The 20,501-nt window shown below is 36.9% G+C and overlaps 1 protein-coding gene across 5 annotated transcripts in view; it reads right to left on the bottom strand.

Annotated features, from left to right (window-relative positions):
- INPP4B (inositol polyphosphate-4-phosphatase type II B) overlaps positions 1–20,501 on the bottom strand; it is a 342,715-nt gene that overhangs the window by 74,654 nt on the left and 247,560 nt on the right. For all 5 annotated transcript variants that reach the window (XM_042796878.1, XM_042796879.1, XM_042796880.1 and 2 more), the window contains 3 exons: positions 16,528–16,632; positions 10,223–10,331; positions 1,095–1,272 (listed from right to left, as the gene is read on the bottom strand). In XM_042796878.1, the coding sequence (XP_042652812.1) occupies positions 1,095–1,272; positions 10,223–10,331; positions 16,528–16,632 (392 nt within the window). The remainder of the gene's footprint in view (positions 1–1,094; positions 1,273–10,222; positions 10,332–16,527; positions 16,633–20,501) is intronic.

Genomic DNA, 20,501 nt, shown 5'->3' with positions numbered 1-20,501 from the left:
TACTACATGGAAAGGTACACCATAATAGTCACACCCCCCCCCCCCCCCCCCCAAATTCCTCCCTTTCTTTTCCAAGCTGAATTCTACTTTCCTATATTATCCCCAACATTCACAGAAACTCCAGTGTTCTGAGTTACTGTGGATTTACACATCTGTAACAGAGAGCAACGTTCACCTCCCCCGTGGCTCCAATGCAGTGCCTTCACAGTATGTGGCTAAGCTCAAAATTCAGATTTGAAACTCTCCCATTGAACAATGTACTGCTGCGATAATAGTGCTCAACAGACCACAGGGGGTTGCCACTTCCCAATAGCTGAAGATATATTGAAATGGTTATTGATAGTGTTATTAAGCCATATTGAGAACACATTACAGAAGGTATGGCCCATGAAGCGATGGGAAACATTAAAACCCTCTGGTCATAGCTACAGTGCTTAATATTTTTCTAGGATAACATATGCTTAAAAGTACTTCAGACTTCAGCTAATCTCCCATATCACCCTGTGAGAGAGGTGGAAAATATTATCTTTCTTAATTTAGGGCTAAAGAAACTAAGACGAGCAGGAGCCTACAGCTACAGAGGAATGTAATAGGAGAAAGAGGATTAAAATTTGAGACCTCCTGGCGACTTCCTAGCTTCTCCTTCCAGACTGCATCACCATTTCTGATCATGCTATTATTCTAAGCCTTATGCACAAACCTGGCTTGAACTACCTCCCACAAGCAGCAGTTTGAAGTATCACAGAAAGATAAATAAAATAACCATTTATCATACCAGAAAATTATTTACAATAATCTATTTTTGATAAACCCCAGTATGTGGCCACTAGAGGATAACAAAGACACATGAAATTAAATTAATTATACTTTCAAATAAAAACAACCTTTACAGATTTCATTAATTTCCTACATGGAAAGCCTACAGAAATGCTAAATAATATTCTTTTTCTAATAGTAACATTTTGAAGCTTATTTTAGCAGAGCTTATTTAACATTTCCTGATGCTATGAAAGTCAATTTATGCAGAAAAAAAAATCCAGCAGTTAGAGACTTGGTTATTCCATTTTCCATTGCATTCAAGATTTCAATCTTACTTTTTCTGAAAGCAACTTTAAAGAATTCTTCAAGCTGTCTGGAGAATGCTGGCTTGCAGAATTTAGCAGCAGGTCTGCATGGCTTGATATAAGAGGTTGTAGATGATTGATGTTGCTGAGAACTTCTTTTGCCTTGGCTGTGTTTTCGGGTGAATAGTAAATACACTGATATCCAGTACTGTAATAACATATAAAGAGTCACATAATGTCCAATTAATTTCTGCTATTAATTACAATGCTTAATGTGCTAAAAAACATACCACTAGTTTCACAAAAAAAAAAAAAATGACAGATATCTGAGCTTCACTGATATCATTGAAATACTCCTTTAAAGGTAAAAACAAATCCTTGCTTGAACAGTACAGAACAACAGACTGCCCACCACCAAACACTCCACGTAGTACTGTTCAACCCAATCATCCCTTTGAGTGATTGATCCTAACATAAGAAAAACGGATCTTTTTTTTTTTTTTTTAAATATAATTCTGGAGAAACAAAAATCTTGACCAAGTCAGGTAATAATCACAAAGAACATAAGGCTCCTTATTTTTCCAACTGAACTCCCCATCACATTGTTAATTACCTCACTAAGTCTTTCAAAATGAGCCATTAATGTTTAATTGATCGGTGGCCCACACTATCTTTTGATTAGCATCAGTGATGTCCAGGAAGTGCTGATAACCAGTTATCCCCAATAAAGAAACGTGTCTAATTTGCAAGAAAAAGACACAGAAATAGGGTATGGGAGTTAATTGCTACAAAAACACACAGTATACTGCAAACTCCCTACTTCCCTTTTAACTGCTCACAAACTACTGCAATTCTTTTGCGTGATTACTTTTCCTACCCCTCATTTTTTTCTCCCAACACTTTCTAATTATGCAATGTCCTTTTATAACATTATTCTAAAATACCATTTTAGACAGCATGTACACACCTACCGGTTCTTTGCTGTAGTATACAACTCCCCACCTAAAACTCTTGTACATAATCCTTCCCTTTATAAAGCCCTGCTTCAGCCTTTTAGAGAAACTAACCAAAATCTTTTGCAGTTCCAGGTTAATCTATAGTGGTAACAAAGGAGAAAACAACCAAAGAAGTCCTGGAACATTACCAATGCCAGAGCAATGTACATACTATTCCCCAGCTGGTTCTGTATGTATCTCCCTTCTTTCCTCTTGTATCTTTTCATCATACATCCTTCAGTCTCTTCCACCCTTTCCCCACTGATTGAATCTCTTTCTTAATTTCACATGTCAAGACCTGAATTTTGACACTCATGCAATCCTTTGAACTTCACGCACTGCTTTTCATGCTTTTCATTTCAGTCTTTTTCCAGATCTCTTCAATCCCCCATTTCCCCTTTGTGTCTTCTACTGTCCCTTCCAGTTCCTCCTCATTAGTTTTCTACAAATTAGAAATTAAATTTAATTCAATAAAGGACATATGCAACACACATTCGTAAGTCTAAACGAGGTCACTTCCCTAAAACTGAGAAGGATTAAGTCTTTTGGCAGATAAGGATAGATTCAACCAGTCTTAAAATTAAGCCTCTTGCTTAGATACTTTGCTGAGTTACAGCCCCAAATTCCACAATTCCCCATCCTATTTTTCTGTCCTTCAACAATGTCTCCATTTTTAGATACAACTCTTTGTAGATGCAGTCAGGATGAATGGCATCTGAGTCAATGAAGCTCTTCCACGATCAGTCATGCTACCAGCCAAATCAAAATTACTATACATCTCCAAGTCGCAGTCCGCTACATGACTTGCTATAGTGCTGAGTGCAGAGGTCAGAATTCTGAATATTTCAACAAAATTAATTGTATAAATTGTCTCTCCTAATGAAATAGGCAAAAAAGTCCCTGTCCCTCTGAGAAATGAGGAAAAGGCCACAGCTCTGCCTTCAAGGTGGCAACACTGTTAGTGAAATGAACTTCCAAAGTTAGATCTATCTCTACATTCACTGCAAGTCTCAAGTTGTCAGACTCCGCAGATGGGGCAGGACAAAGAGTAACAGTCTATGCTAATTGTAGTGATGACATAGTCTTAAAGGTCTTGATACTTCACAGAGCTGAGTAATCTTTTCTAATTCCCATTCAGACTTCTCCCTCCTTTTATCAAACAGCCTTTTTGCAGGGTGAATCTGGCTAACACTGTTATCAAACTCACCATGAACACAGTCTTTTCTGGGATTCCCCTCAGCCTTTAATTCCCAGATCATTTTCACTGATCTCCCACAGCTCTAAGCCTCACTGAATATTGCAACAGAAAAGCCACAGAGAATGCTATAAGAAAAGAAAGAGGGAAGAGAAATACTAAACCTGTGGGTAGTTCTCATTATAATAAAGTCAATCACAGATTTTAAATAAAGAAAATAGTGAAGAGAGAATGACTCTTTCCACAGAATGAAGTGTTCTACCAAACCTCATTATTTGGCAAATTTTAGCTTTTCCTAAACCCCAGAAAGCATGAGATGGCTCCAAATATTCAGTTTCTTTCTTAATTTGAGGGCAACTTTCCTCTTTCCCCCAGGAGAGTGTGTAATTATTTTTCAAAACCAGCATGTTTGGGAGTATCTGAAGTTTCTAATTGTTGTGTCTCAACACTGTTGCATCTAAGACTAGACTGAGATCTTCTGTGGCCTTACTGTTCGTGAAAAGACATTACTACATCTAATTCACTGAAATTTGTTTTCTTACAAATAACTATTTTGTGAGCTTGCTGCCGCATATAGCAATGGTATATAAGTAGTATTACTTAAAGGAAGCAGCTGCCAATGGAACATACAGAGAAACTTTTCACAGGTGTCCTAATGCGGAAAATAGATGAAGGGAATTACTAGTAAGAAGAAACCTTGCATTAGGGCAAAGGCCACATGGGTAGGTCTAGAGCAGGAAATTAGCAGCGTTATGAAAACCTACTTTTGATGTGTAAAATATATTATTAGCAATGTATGTTTTGAAAACCTCTATAATAATGTCTTCTGGGTTAAGTTTCAATGCTTTCACTAAGCATATAAAATCACACTTAATCATTTCCATATATTGGCACCATCATTAGCTATGTACACATGATTGTCAGTGGTCATTTCAATTTTAAAATCACTTTAATGACACTGTCGTGTAATTTGAGTAAAGACTACATTGACTAGCTCTACAATTTTAACCTTAAATTAACACAGTTTTTGCCTGAGAATAAATACTGCAATATGCTAAATGTCTAATTTTTAATGACATTCCAAGTAACTCCACTCCTGCTGTTAACAGAGTAATTTGTGTGACTGAGTTAAATCATCACCATCTGGGACTGGGTTAAAATCTTTCAACAACGAACATTTGACCTCACATTTTTCACAGTCAAAACCGCAGACATTAACATCAAGAATACAGTTAAGGAATACACAGAAAGAACATCTACCCCCAGATAACCTCGAGCTTATGTACATTACTGAAGATACCAATTCAGTGGCTTATTTATGCATCACATGTATTCTGTCTAAAGTGGGAAGTCATGATAAAAAATAAATTGCTACATACAAGAACTCAGGACAATTTACTGCCTCAGGAAATGAAACTATACCATATAATCAGTGCCGAGGTTTTGAAAACAGTCCTGAGAGAGATCAGAAGTTTGAACTAATTTATTTTAATTCCTTAAGATTCCCTTGCAAACCTGGAAATTCTAACTTTGAATACGAAGGAAAATTAAATTATGTTATTAGTTCTATCTAATCTATTTTATGAAGTCCAAATCTCCACGAATCCTTATCTTCAAACAATGGCTAAGGCTGCATTCACAGAGTTTCTCTTGCTGCTCTTCTATTTCCTCTCAATTCCTAACTGACCCTCAGAATAACTCTACATCAGTGCCTTCAGCTGGTAAACGGGATGTGAGTTTCAGTGAAAAGAAAGGTTAAGATGCCCTTTATCAGCTCTCTAGAGACCCAAACAGGTTAGATGCCACAGTGGCATAGGTGAATCTCATAGTGAATTTTCTAGGAAGACTGACTCCAGAATGGTGGGAATTCTCCAGAACGATAGGAAGACTCATCCAGGTTGAATGCCTAGGGAAAGCCTTACACAGGTCTCCAAATGAATTTTAGAGTGTCTTTACAATCATGGAAAGATGCAAGTAGCCTTTCACATAGGGGGGAATTTATGCCAGCTAACTGAGCATGGTTTATATCAGAAGAAAAAAAGGCATTGTGCCTCACCACAAACCTGAGGCTAAATGGTGCCTTTCAGTGGAGTCTTTTACTGGCAGCCTGCTGAAGTGCACGTTACAGGAAGCAACAGCAAAGTCATGGATCCGCTATCCTGCCTCTCCTAGAGTCCATGTAGATGGAACAGTTTCTTGACCTCCAAAACATATGATCCTTTCTAACCTTCACATGCAAAGCTCCTCCAACTCCTCCCTCCCTTCTTTTTCCACCCCTGGTCTCCTTTTTTTTATGTCTGTTTAAGGAAATGCTTCAGACAATTCTGCTCGGAGAGCCTAGAAAATACTGTGATGAGATTTTTGTATCTCAACGAATAGGACAAAATTTGGCAGCTTCTCAGCAAAACTTCCAGCATCCTTGATATAGTGACTTTATGGTCAGTGAAAAAATATTCATCTCCATGAAGTCTAATCTCTCTCTCACACACACATATTCAAAAAGGGGAAAGTGAGCAAAGAATAATGTCTCTATGAAAAGTGCTATGCATGACAGGCTGTGGTTTCCCTTTGAGAATAAAGGTTACAATTAGATCAAACACAGATCTTTAATATTTCAACATCTTTGGGATCTTCTGTGAAACAGTACCCTTTCAGGTTCCTCAGATAATGGAAATAGATTGGAGGTTATGAAACTCAGGTAATAGGAACCCTGAAGATCTCAGCATTAGTAAAACATCTGGTAACGAATATGTTAGTGAAGGAGCACACCTCACACCTTGTCCAAAAATCTAGGCCTCAAACAAAAAAGGTTCCTTTTAGACAGTTCCAACCCAAATTAAATTATTATGACTTTTTTTAAAAAAAAAAAAAATATCGACAGAATATCCTTTTCAGTACTATTCCAGCTTTAAGCTTGTGCTAATTTGAAGCAGGATCATTTCTAAAGAACCTGCTAAAAATGGTGTACAAAAACATAGTGCATTTCAGCACCTAATGCAGCTGAACATGTTGTTGTATTTCTTGATGGTTAGTACTGGGGCATTAAAAATCTTGTAATCATAAGACTATGTGTTTTGGCCAAAACAGAGAGCATCAGATTAGATTTTAAATAAGAAAAAAAGTCATTGGTGTACCTTGAAAATGATTTATGAATATTTCAGGCACTGAGGCATTATATGGGTATAACTTACAGAATGACTGCTTTAAACATTCCTACACAAATGAGCTCAAAATAATAATCTTCTGTGCCATCTAGACTGATGAGAAGACAAACCCTTCTGTTTGCTGCAAGGAGAAGTAATCTATACTATCAGGCCAACAGAAGACTGAATCTGAACAACTGACTTTATCTTTTAGCTAGAAATAAGGAAGAAAAAAAAAAAGAACCAACCAATACAACATAAAGAAATTAATTTCTAAAATAAATGTATATCATACACAGGTAATTAATATTCTGCAATGATTTTGCATACGTTAATCACCACACTTCAATTACTTGAATTTAAATGCTATCAAGCTGTCCTGGGTGTGAGAGAGTGGTGGGGTTTTTGGGCAGCAGGGGAGTGGCTACAGCAGTGGCCCCCTGTGAGAAGCTTCTCGAAGCTCCCCCAGCTCCAAGTCAGCCCCACCTCTGCACCAAGGCTGAGCCAGTCAGCTGCGCCTCTGCAAGAACATATTTAAGAAGGGACCTGGGAGTAGGAGCTGGACTGTCTCTGTAGCAGATAAAGACCAGTACAGATTGTGAATGGGTTGTAAAGGAATGGACCTGGCTTCACATCATATACCACTAAGTCTTGTTTTTCACATGGAAGAAAAATTTTTCTCCCTCTTATTTGAGATCATATTTCTAGAAATTGACCTTTTTTTTTTTTAATATGGCTTGCTTAGTAGTAACAAATGAGAGAATTTAAAAAATGCTGCATTTTTAATAAATATTATTAAACAATACCTTCCCCTCTTTTGTCTGCACAAAAACGTATATTCTACATAATAGAAAGTATGACAGAACTATCTTCAGATACACATTTCCCACATTCTTCGGTTTGATAAAATTTCATGAAACATGTGTTTCACTGTTGTTTTGGTTTGGCAATTGCAAATACAATTATGCTCTTGTAAAATGGGGTATAACCTTGCTACCAGTTAACAGTTCCTCTTGTGTGTTAACTCCACAAGTACAGGTTTGAGTAAGGAATATTTTGTGGTATGTTGACACTATTGAATGTTTCAATAAACTGTTCTAATAATCAGCCTGAAGGTCAAAGGCAGGCAAGGCATTGTGTCATGTGCACTAACAATGTCTTGAAAGCTACTGGGATTGACTTGAGAAATAATCTCTTCCCACATCTTCCTCTGGGTCTTCAGCTCAGTTAGCCTCAAGGCAACATCTGCTGAATCTGCATTTTTTTCTGCTAATTTTATATTCTGACTGATACCTCAAGGTGTCACTTCTTCCTTCAACTAAATCTTCAGAAAAGCTGCTCCCATTGTAAAACAGAAAATTTAAATTGTAAAAGCTGCCCCTGGATATGCTATGTGTCCTCAAAGCATCCTTATGCAGTTAAATGAACAGGTACATACAAAATAAAGTTGTCATTGCCTCAGTGAAAGAAATTTCTCCGTGGTAAGAATCAGAATGGTCCCTTCATGTATCTATTTAAACTAGACCCACTCTTGAATATTCAAATAAATGAGATGATATTCAGAGCTTGTTTTCTTCTGTCTTTCAACTCAGAGTTCTTGTTGAAGAAAAAAACCCACACGTGGAGATTTCTCTGAACTGCCCTCAAGGATAGAAGGGAAGATGAATTTTGGAGGTTGCCTCCTTTCTACTTCATGGGAATTCATATGCTACAGTGACCATTTCTTCAGGTCTGCTAAGTGATTTGCTAAAAATTGCAGTCCCCTGTTTTCAGTGCTCAAACTTCAGTTTGTTAGCCTGACACAGGCTCTTTTTTTAGGAAGAGACTGACAGGATAGTAACATAGTTACCCTAGTTATATAATCCCAAAGACAGGCTTTTGCTTTTCCAGGGGATCAAAGAAACACAACGAAAACTGCACTGTCAGAGTAAAGGTCCAGTATCTTGTCCTTCAAAGTCACCAAAATACAGGTGCTTCTGAGGGATGCAGAAAAGACTAATCACAGGAAATATGAGGTGATGTGTAGGCACTTTGAAATAAATATGAAATCTCTTGATAAAATCTGCACAAATCTTCACCCAGTGCTCCTGAACATAATCTATCAAGTTCTACATGGTTGAGTCAGTGAAATAAGAGCAAAAGAAAATGAGAAGAGCCTTTTGACATGTAGCACTGCACAGGATACAAAGAAAGAAGTCTAGCCCATCATCTTCTCCTCTCCACTGTTACGGCAACTAAGAAACAATGGCATTGTCTATTCATTCCTATGAGATATTGCAATATGTGCTGTCCCGGGAAGAACCCTAGAAAGACTAGGTCTCTTCCCTACAAGGCATTTTCCCTTTTTTCTCTAATGAAGAGAAATCATTGATAATAATTTCAAGTTTGCCTCACAGCATTCCTCCATTTTGGGAAATCACATTCTGTCAATGTGGATATGCTGCAGGACCGTGCAAGTGAGAAATGGTTCACTTTCTGAATTCTGAATATGGTGAGGACTAGAAATGCAAAGTTCCTTCTACCACTTACAATTTTAATATCTTCTTATGAAATATAATGAAAACCCACTAAGTGCTATTGCAACTATATTAATTAGACAGTTAAGTAGCAGATACTTTAAGAAATGTCTTTAGACACTTTCTTCATCAGGAAACATGTACTTCATAGGCCTCCATATTCTGGGGATAAGACTGCCTATACCAGTCTGCTGACAGCAGAATAGGTACCTACCGTTACACAAAGCCCATTCATGGGTCTTGTGATCAGTGATATCTGTGCTTTATTGGTAAATTTTGTCACCAGAGATGGCCAGGGAAATCAATGATTTTAAAAGATTTAATAGGGTTTTTATGTGACGCAGTGCAAAGAGAAAAAATAATAATGTTTTCAAAGCAAGTATTTCTGCTGGTTTTCATTTAGGTTTAGCATTGATGCCAACTTCTAGTAGACCTAGAAGTCAACAGCAGATTGTTATCATTTCTCCTTTTATTTTTTATGATATTGTACCTGTGAAACTTTTTTGAGCAATGAATACAATGGAATTCATTTTCTACGGAGTGTTGTGATGATTCAGATTAGCATACATACAGTACTTCCTGCATTGCTTTTCAAATCAGTCCAAGTGTTGAGCAGTCACAACTGTGGGTGCTGCCAGTGACAGCTGGGGCTGCTAGAAACTTCTTAACAGCCATAGCAATAAACACAAATACATCCAATTCTTAGTTAGAAAAATATGCAACTAACACTTCTGTACATATTCAGTGGTTAACAAACCATTTGAGTATAGCAGTAAACGGAAACCCTAAATAAGGCCTTTAACTTTGCTTAGTCTCCTTTTGGCTTTCTGATGAATAAGAGTAGTTTCTTATTTACTCCACAGGTGTGCTAAAAACATTTTTTGTTCACATATGCTCAGGACTGCCAGAATTGAAGATGCTACCTTAAGTTACGGTTTTTTGATTGAAAAATTGTCTATAGCTACTTTCCACTTAGCACAAGAATTACTAAAGAGATATCTCATTCTGAACAGCATGTTTTCAAGCTCTGATATTCCTCAAGTTTCCTGAAATATGGGAAGAAAATGTCACAGTTTTGAGTTTGTGTTCAGAATAAGTCTTGACATTAGAAGTAAACTGTGCTTCAATTTTGCAATTCAGCAAAGCAGGGAAGATGAAGGAAATATTTTATGAATGCATCCTTGTCCAGTCCTACTAGATTTTAATATTTGTGCATTCAGCAGGGTAAACGGGTTTGTTACTCACTGAGCTCATAACATTTTAATGCAACTTTAATAATATTTTCCCAGCTACTTACAAAAATACTTACTTTCGTCTTTCTGCCTCAAATTTACTCAGTAGTTTTCGGAGACCACCGTTCTTAAATCCTTGGAAATGCGCTGCCGGGGCTCCCACAGTGATGACATCATACAGAGCATCTGGAATGGGAACAGACAAGCACAGAGATTTTCATGTGCCTATGCCCAAGGTATGGCAACACTGTGGTATCTACTGCACAAGATGTGAGAACAAGTCTATATTATTTCCAAGGAATAATCAAGAATCTATGTCTCAAGGAGGCCCAAGAGCTAATCAATCTTCCCATACAGACACCTGCACACCTCAGAAAGTTTATCTGATTTATTGCTATATCTAAGTTATATGCCACAGTGTAGAACAGTATTCTAGCTCTGCAGTTTACAAAGCTGCCAAGTAAATTGGCCCTTTGTGTATTTCACTTTATTGCCCCTTCCATTATTTAACTTGTAGTCATGTTGAGATGCACAGACTCATGCATTTTAGAGTCAAAAGAGACCATTATGATGGAATAGTCTGACTGCCTGTGTAATACAGGCTACAGAATTACAGCTAATGATTCCTGCATCAAGCTTATATCTTCTGGTTGAGTGAAGGCATTGTTTTGGTTTGTTTGTTTGTTTGTTTGTTTTTCTTTTAAATGCATCTAATCTTGATTTAAAGACTTCAAGTGACAATTAATTCACTGCATTCCCAGAGAAGTTGCTCCAATGATTAATCAATCTGACTAGGAAAAATCTCCATTTTTTTTCTAGTTTGATTTTGTTTAGCTTCCACTTTCAGATATAATTACCTGTTTAATGTTAAATTGAAGAGACTTGTTCTATGACATATGTTTACCTTCTGTATATGCTTACAAACACAGGGCAAGTCAGTTGTTTTCAGCTAGAAAGTTACCAGAATGGGAAATAAACTACACTATTGAAATTCTTGCCAGAACAAACTGTTGTTACTCTCTGTATGTACCTGATGTCTTGTGATGTATGGGATGAACTTTTTCTCTGTGGATGTATGCTTACAGAACTGGAAACGGAACACCTTTTTTAAAACAGCCTCTGATTTTCTGCCTGTGATTGACTGTCAGTGCAGAGATGAAGATTTAATTACATCCCAAACCACAATAATTATTCCTTCAAAGTTTGAATTTACATTTACAGAATTTACGTTTGCACTAAGCAGTACCTGTTTTGTGCCCAAGCTTACTAGAGGTATAAAAATACAGAATACCTCATTCTTAAAATGTATTTCTAAATGAAACCTTGGAGGATCTTGTTTCTGTCAACTATTTTACTCATCAAGGAAGCTTTCCATGCAAATTAAAATCTAATCCTCTCCTAAAATAGAACTTTTCTTGCATTCTGATGATAAATATCCCTTGAAGCAAGAACACTGTACAAGTGATTCACAGTTAATGAACTATGTTTTACTTCCAGAGCTGAATGACAAAGCATATTCGCTCAAATTGATTTGAACTTTAATGAATTGGTGACTCCTCAATAAAAGGAGAAGTAACCTAATTTCATTAGCCTAAGGTGAGCTTCAAGATTCTTACAGAGCCCATCTTTTCAGGTCTTCATAGATATGTATCCATAATACATAAACTTGGGCTATTAGAACTCCATCAGTACTTGACAATAAGCAGTTATATTGCTTAAAGAACAGTGGCTTGAAACCAAAATAAGAGATGAACTCATCAAGGTAACTGAATAATGGCTTCTGAATATGTTTGCAGATAAGTCATGAAACTACAGGAAAACATTTAAAAGACTAAACCCTGGTGCTTTTTCTGACTATGTTTTAAAAATAGATAGTGACCCCTGCTTATAGATACCTTATTTTGAGGGGGATTTACCCAGAAGGAAGTTTTCATTCAGCCTGTGGCTTCTTCTCAGCATGGTCAAGTAGAAGCTGTTTGAGACACAAATGCACCCAGAAGAGCTGAGCACCTGCCCCGTGCAAGCAAACAGGCGAGAGTGAGGATGGTAAAGAGGAGGAAAATGCCTACGACCCTGGTGATGGGCACAGGGCAGTCTTACTCCCACTCTCCAGAGCACCGTGCACTGGAAAATGCTGAAAGACTCAGGAGGAATGCCTTGGGATGGGCTTTACTTTCACATCAGTGCAGCTCCTTGTGAAGGACATGCAGCATCCGCATGAGTGCACTGGTACAGGAATGCTCCAGTACCTCACAACCATCATCCACTTCAAGAGCGGACTACTGCTGACAACCCTTTACAGTGGAGACAAAGCTCAAAATGCAGCAGAGTGTTGTAGGAGTTGTAGCATATTGTCAGCGTGCTCCCCCAAAATTATTAATTAACAGATGGTAAAAAACCTCTCAACCCTTCCTCAAATACTTCAGAACTTGATGGAAGCAAAAGGTTAGAGTGCAAGGTAATTGAGCTTTAAATTAATCTCCATTTCATACTAATTATTCTGACTCAATGATACACTCACCTCCTACTTATTCAAATGAAACAATAACACCATTTGCACACTCACCAAAAAACAATTCCTTCTCCCTACAGAAATATAAGCTACCTGTTCATCATTCGTTCCTGAATAAAACACACAGCTTTTGCAACATGGTGACAGCCACAGTGACAGGTAGAAGTTCCATAAATCTAAACTGTATCGCACCAATTTAAGGAGCTGAGGGATTTTTATGTCAAGCACAGTTCAATCTCAAATTTGAAGCAATCTGCTTGCCTTCACAGGAGGCAGTCAGCGTCCCACATTGGTCAGAAGCAAAATAAAAATCTCTTCAGTCCACCAAATTTATTTAAAACAAGTACACTTAATGTGTAAACAGGGACAAAAGCAAAGCTATGGCAATATGCAAATTTAACTTCTGTAATATGATGAACAAGGCAAAATGTGGTGTTTATCAAACTGATAGAGATACACTTATCCCATAATGAAATAGGGGTTTTTCTCAAAGTTGTTCCTACTGGAAATTTAAACACACAGGTATTTTCTATTCCATGTCACTACCCAATAACAACCTGAACTGAAGTTCAGTAAAAGTAAACCTGTTGTTGAATATGTTGAACGAGAAAGTACATATCCATGTGCATACATGTTATAGATGGGATTAAAACCTATCTGGCATTCCCAGAATTAAGACATCTGATAGTGTAAGGGTTAGTGACAGCTTCAAGGCTCATCAGTTTGTTTAATCACCACCTCTGTGAATGTTTACATGTTTTCTTTTCTGTCAGTCTCCTGGCTATATTCCAGGTCCCCTTTGAAATATGCCAAGAAAAGCACAAGATCAGAAAGACCAACTTGATGTCAAAGTGCTGCTTACTCCAGAATGATTAGCAATTGCTACAAACTGTGTATACCTAACACAAGACACAGGTCTTTAGTGCTCATAAAATTAAACTTATTTCAGTGAACTGAACAGATGGGACAGTGGCTATGTAATAGATACAGAAATCATTTATCCAGCCAAAGGCAAATATAATAAAAATCTTCAAGTACTCTTTGTTATATTTATACTTTAGTGCTACCAAAATACATTAAACATATTGAGGAACCCATTTTGTATATAAAAAAATAAAAGGAGCTCCCCATAACTAAGGTGTCAGTCTCCCATAAATATGCGTAAGCGGAAATTCTCTGATTTTAACACAAGTTCTCTTCTTTATTAATGTTGTGCAATCTCTAAACTTGAGTGTAACAAGAACAATGTTATCTAATTTTCATGCCAGTGCAGTGAACATTAGCTGAAGAAAAAAGGGAGAGTTTTATAATTTAAACAAAGTTCTAAATTTAGAAGATGATTCTAACATTTCTCTCTTTCTGTACCCTTTTCAATTATGGATCAACCATATGCCACAAGCAAAGTGGTTTTGGAGGAGAAAGGAGAAAATTAATTAAAAATAAACCAAAACTCAAGTAGTGTAAAAGTTGCAAGTGATTAAGTGGAATATTTCATTCCACTTTTTTATTTAGCAAAGAAACATACAGTGCCCTAGTTCCCAGATAGGTTGTCTTGAAAAAACATAAAATTAAGATTCTGGCCACCTGCAGTCATTACAAATCTAAAAATGCTTTTGAGTTAATTAATTAACTTCAAAACATTAGCCAAATTAAAATTCATGTTGTCATATTCTGTCACTATAAATCCCCATCTTGTTAAAATATTTGGAGGCACCGTTGTTTAGTAAAAGAAATAATGAAATATTGAACCAATACATTATCTAACAGACAATCAGAAGTCCCTGTGTTCCAACTTGGGAGTCGATGAACGTTAGCACTACCTAGTATAATGCTCCTATAATCGTTATTTGTACTTACTGTTTTACAATCTGCTTAGATGCAGAGTGTATTTATATGGCAAAAACCTTATGGAGTGTAATTTCTGTGTTTATACAAAGACAGCAAATTTAATAGATCTCTATTTATCAACAAATGTTCATTGTACTATGATTTATTCATATGTATGTATCAATATAATCTTTTATCTGTAAAAGATGCTGCAAAAATTATATGCAAACAGCAGCAACAGAATCTGTCTTAAACAGAATCGCAGACAACGCTACAGAATATTATCCCCCTTTCCATAAGGTATGATAAGTTCAGAGTATTTTCAGCATAATCAGTGAGATATTTTCACTTAACACTAAGCAAGCGCTTACATGGCACAGGGTAGCACTGAATAAGCTGATTTAGGCACACGTGGCTCTGGGCTCATTAAGGCTTCCTAAGAAATAGGATATTTTAAGTTCGGAAGTAACACAGTCCTTAATGGAACCATGCAACTCACATCATCTAGGCTGGTGCGTCCATCACGGCAATCTCTGGGAGGAAATGTGCTCTGCTCTATTGCTATCTCTGGTGGTACAGTGGGGGGAAAAAACCAAACACCTTAGAAACACTACGTTTATACTACACTGACATTACTGATCACAATGAACAATTAAGCTGATGCCCTAGAAGGACATGAATCTTACTGAACACTGTGCAGTGTGTCAGTATGAATCATGACAGTATTAGTTCTGCACTGATGTAACAGAGTATATTTAACCACACAGGTTACCAATGCATTTCAGTGAATACATATATATTCTGCATGTACTTATTTGTCTGAAGTGTCACAGAAATAAAATGAGCATAAGACCCCGGAAAACATTAAAAGAAAAAAACTTGAAAGAAATTCAGTTAACCACTCCTTAGTTTTCCAAGATCTGTAGTCAGTTTCCAAAACCTGTTGCCTCAGAAGATAAGGCAGAGAAATCCCTTGCATAGCTTTAGCTTTGGACACGATTCCTAAATTTCAGCACTCAGGACTTCTGATCAAGCTCAGCAGCGGTATGCTTGGGTGCAGCTTTCAGAATTTGTAGAGAAATGTGGAGGATGGGCAAGCTGATCACTTCTCTGATTTCATAATTTACTTAAGTGTGGTCCTCTACAGGCAGTACATATTCAGTTGCTCTAGAAATACTCCAAAAAACATCCAAACCCAAAAGCTTGGGTTTTAGAAGCACGTGCACAGGCCTGAGAGAATAAAATCAAACCCTTCAGGAAGACAGGCAGGTTCCAGATTTGTACACAAAACAAAGCCAGGAAATAACTACAGAGATAATTTCTAGAACCCATTACAGAAAATTAAAAATTAAACACATTAAGCCTGTACAGCACTACAGATTTTTAAATAATGAATTTGGAAGCTTGATTTTGATTTTATTAAAAAAAAAAACCAAAACAACAACCAAACAAACCAAAAAAACAATCAATGATGTAGTCATACAAGAAGCCTTCTGTATCAAGCCATACTGCATGAATCTTAAAAACAAGCTATTACTGTGCAAGCTTCAGTGACTGGCAGAACACATGCAACATGAAATCCTTCTCAGAATTTTCTTTAAAAGTGACTATTTCTTGTGATATTCTTTTCTCCTCAGCATTCTTCCGAATCCATGTAAGCCCAAATTGCACATAAATTTACTAACAAGAAAATGTAGATCAATTTAATGCTACTACTTTCTGTGCTTTTTACCTGAAGCATCTTTACGTCCCACCTAAAAAGTTTAACAAGTCTGTTGCCAGTGTCCTACCACTAAGTGAAACATTAAAAATGACCAGAAGTCAAATCTCTAATTTCATACCTTTCAGTTCTATTGTGGTTTTAAGGTTTCATCTGAAAGCATGTTCATCTAATGTTCATCCTTGAAGGTGGATATATAAATTAACCTATTTACAGCTTAAAAAGGGCTAAAATGGAAACCATACTTCTCAGATTCAAGCTTAATTGTATTTCAAAGCATACTTTGCCATACTTGGGGAATTTCTCTGCAGAATATACTTTACCTTTCCATCGAGGACTATGCACGTGCATTCTTTGCAGATGAAGATTTATTGGGATGAATTCTAATGTTTTTTCTCCTTTGCTACAGCTTGATTTGAAGGACGAACCTGAAAAACAAAAGTTTAAAGAATCATTATCTTAAGCAACCAGCAGATGTTTTGTCTTCTTTTTAATGTGAGGATAATACTTGTATGTTAGGAGACTTCTTTAATTTACTTTGAATGTGTAATTGTATATTAGGAGAAGAATGGTTCACTAACCAAGTCTCAGCATGTATCCATACTGGAAGCAACAAAACAGCTTTTAATTCACAGAACAATCTAATTTTTTATTCTAGGTGATAGACATTTTTTCCTGCTGTCTGAAATTGGTCTGCAGTCTGCTGGAAACCATGTCACAGTTAATGTGCATTATGTTTATTCTGTGCTAGAAACACAGGTGTAAAGAGCTATGATAGTATTACATTTTCACCAAGTATCATTTTTTCTTCAAACAGAAGTATTACATTGACTAGGCTATGCATTCTTGCTTGAAAATTCAAATAAAGAAACATAAACTAGCTTAAGAAAAGCTATAAATTAGTTTTATTTCTAAAAAAAACAGAATCACAAGAAGCACAATGCTCTGAAAAAAAAAATCTGGTTGCATACTTCAAAAGTATGAGATTAGCAGTAACTCTATGGTGGTATAAAGGAATATAAAGCCTGCCAGTATGAAAATGTAATTTACCTGGAGATATTTGATACAGCATATATATATAAAATAAAAGGGTGTAGATTAGGAAGGAGAGGTGGTACTATCTTCTCACTCAGGCAGCCCAACATTTACATCGACCATTTTTTTAGCACCCTAGAATTTTGCCAAGTATTAATAATTTGGACTACAATTCCTCTGATTCAGATAGCATTTAAAAAAAAAAAAAAAAAGAAAGAAAAAAAAGTAGTTGGAAAGGTTCAACATTTTCTTGCCAAAAAAAAAGATAAATGAAATATTTGAAATTTTTCTTCTTTTTGACTTGCTTGGACAAGATCTGCAAGAGATTATCTGTTGAAACTGCCATAGATTCCAAAAGGACTAAGCATTGAGCTTTCCAATGCAAATCACGTTGTCAGAGGGCACCAATGATGCAAGACCAGCCAAGCCTGCTTAGGCTGCTACCTAAACTTAGTAATTAAAATAAGAATTTAACAAAACTTAAGAGCAAAGGTAGCAAGAAAAGCAATTGACAGGTTTTAAAGGTTCAGAGTTGATGGGAAACCTGGGGATGCAGGCTGAAACCAGGAGTCATTGATGATGAGGAATAGTGGTCGGAAACCTCCATCTGGAAAGCGCAGAAAGACAAAATTATGGGAGCAATTAAGGGAATTTGAATTCTATTGGAAAAGCAGTGGGAATAGTGAAGGTGAGGAGACTGTAAATCATTAGGAAAGAAAACAGAAAGGAGGCAGATTGTTTATGAGAATTCAGATGAGACCAAGATCAAAGTTTAAGGAATGGTAACTGGATCTGAGACAAGGAAACACTGGCAGACTATGAGGAGAATAAAATGCCAGTAGATTAAAAGGGACAGGCAAAAGAAGAGTAGCAAGGAGATGAGGAGAAGAGCCTGCTCTCCCTGGAGTACACTTCTATCCTGAGCTGGAGTAGAACACGTGCAACATTGCCGAGTCTACTATTCGTCTTTTCAGGGCAGACCTGTGACTCCAGAAACCCTTCCCACCCAGTGCCAGAAACATATGGGATAATAACCACCCACCGCGATCAGTTACTCTGTTTACTCAGGTATGAGAGATCAATGCAGTGGAATTTATATCTCAATCTCTACTTGCCAGTATCATCCATATGATAAAATTAATTTTCAGTATAGTTTGTTTGTTTTTAAATAATTTGGTAAACTGTACTTAAGGATCAAGAAAACTACATTCCCTCTGTTAAAATAGTTATTATTGCTTCAAGATTAAACTCTTCAAAGTTATGAAACACCAGAATATACATGCAACCTTCATCTGACATCCACATGGAAGAGAACTGTGAAACAGACTTCAGTGGCTTATCACATACTAGTTTTTTCCATCTCATTGAATGTTTAGGGTCTTTGCTGCTCACTTTAGAAGCACTGATTCAGTATTTTGTTTCCAACGTTTACTTCAGTATCTGGATTCAAATATATTGCTTAAACCTCTCACAAAGACAGGATTATTAATTTCCTCAAACCTGCCTACTGCATGCATCACAACAGTTTCTAAGGGCTTTACAAATATTTATAGAATAATTTTAACTGGCTGAGAAAAGGGGTTAGAATTTTATCTATTCTAATGGCAGAGAACAACTTAAGGTCAAAGCATTTAAGAAACGCTTTATCAATATGAAATATGGAGGATATAATTCTGCAGAGCACGCATAATAATACAATATCACATTCCATTTTGGAAGTACAGCTCCTACTGAGCTGAATTTCATCCATAAGTACCGAGTACTTCTGCAAAACAGCTTGTGTGTCTTGCCAGGCTTCCGAAAGAGAAGAACACACACTAACCACTTTGGAGGTCTGACTTGCCTAGTGTCACATAGGAACTTTGTGACAGAGGCAGGGATAGTGTCCAGTTCTCCAGAGCAATACTGAATTGCCTTAACCTTGACTGTCTTTTCTTCTCCTTCTAGGGCTGGATGAATTTTCAGTTTGGTGACTAAAATGGAAAAAAAAAAAATGGGGGGGTGAAATAATAATTTCAGGTCAAACTAAAACAAACAAAAAAAGGTTTCAAAGTTTTACTCCCCCACAGAATCACCAAATCTGTGTTTCAGATTAACCTGAAATGATTTGTTTTGATGTTACCTAGACCTTTTAGATTCCTGTTATTATGTTTCCTTGAAGCAAAAATACTTGGCATTCTCTAAAATTCTCCCTCATTTTTGAGGATAAAAATGTTTGCCAAAACAACTCAAATTTGAAGTAGTCTTAACTTCCTTAAACCTCCATTTTCAGTAAATGTGCTGCTAAACCAAAACTGCTGTCTCACACTAATGCAGTCTCCTGATACTTCCACTGCAATTGCTCACTTCTAGAAAGAAGTTAAGTGGTCTACTAACAACACCCTTCTCCATTAAATTCCACAAATAGCTCAGTTGAGCATGCAGTAGGTATCTCTCAGAAAACCCATCATGTGATTGTACAGGAGGAATGTGGGAATATTTTGGAAAAATTTTATTTGCAGAGGCTATCCTCCCTTCTTCACACTGTTTATGAGTGAACAGTCTTCTGTAGTGCTGATACAAAAGGAGACTGAATATATGTACACTCTAGATGACTTACAATTCTGAAGGATCAACTCCATGTATGTGAGAAGATACATGTTAAAAGCCTCTTGTTAAAGGAAAGCAATTGTTCAGTGAGTAGCAAAGCAAAAATGTTAAACACATTAACCGTGCTCTTGATGTACCAAGGAGGGAGAGGAGTGTGACTGAGTGTTAGTGCTTCCACATATCTCTGGTTGCCAACATGGCAGTGAAGCAAAGGCAGAGGCAAAAGCACTACACAGCTTTTCTAGAGGAATGCAGCCAGTTGGCCCCTTAAAATAAGGCTTCCCAAAATAACAACTTGACTCAAATTTTGCATCTGAGGCCAGATAACAGAAGCTCGGTCTAGTTTAGAAACCCAACCCTGTTGAGTTCTTAAGTACTGCTGATCACAAACTACCCCTACTAGGATGGATGCCTGTTTCCAAGCAGTGCTGGATCTCCAGCGCAGATGCGCAGGTAACTCCAGAGCACCACAACTTTCAAGTTGTTTCAGAATGGATAGAATTGCTTCAATCCAAACTCAGGCAATGTGCTGACTAAGATAAAGTAAGAAGCCTACACAGCCCAAACTGTGAAGCAAAATCTTTTTTGTCATGAATCTCTGACAATGGGAAAGTAAGGACTGTGTTGAAATATGTTGACCTGAGAAGTCTGAATTAAAGTTGTACTCACATCT

This window comes from Tyto alba, unplaced genomic scaffold, assembly GCF_018691265.1.
Source record: "Tyto alba isolate M040663 unplaced genomic scaffold, T.alba_DEE_v4.0 Super-Scaffold_23, whole genome shotgun sequence".
Taxonomy (NCBI): Eukaryota; Metazoa; Chordata; class Aves; order Strigiformes; family Tytonidae; genus Tyto; species Tyto alba.
The sequence above is the reverse complement of the archived record's forward strand: the minus strand, read 5'-3'. Positions and strand labels throughout refer to the sequence as shown.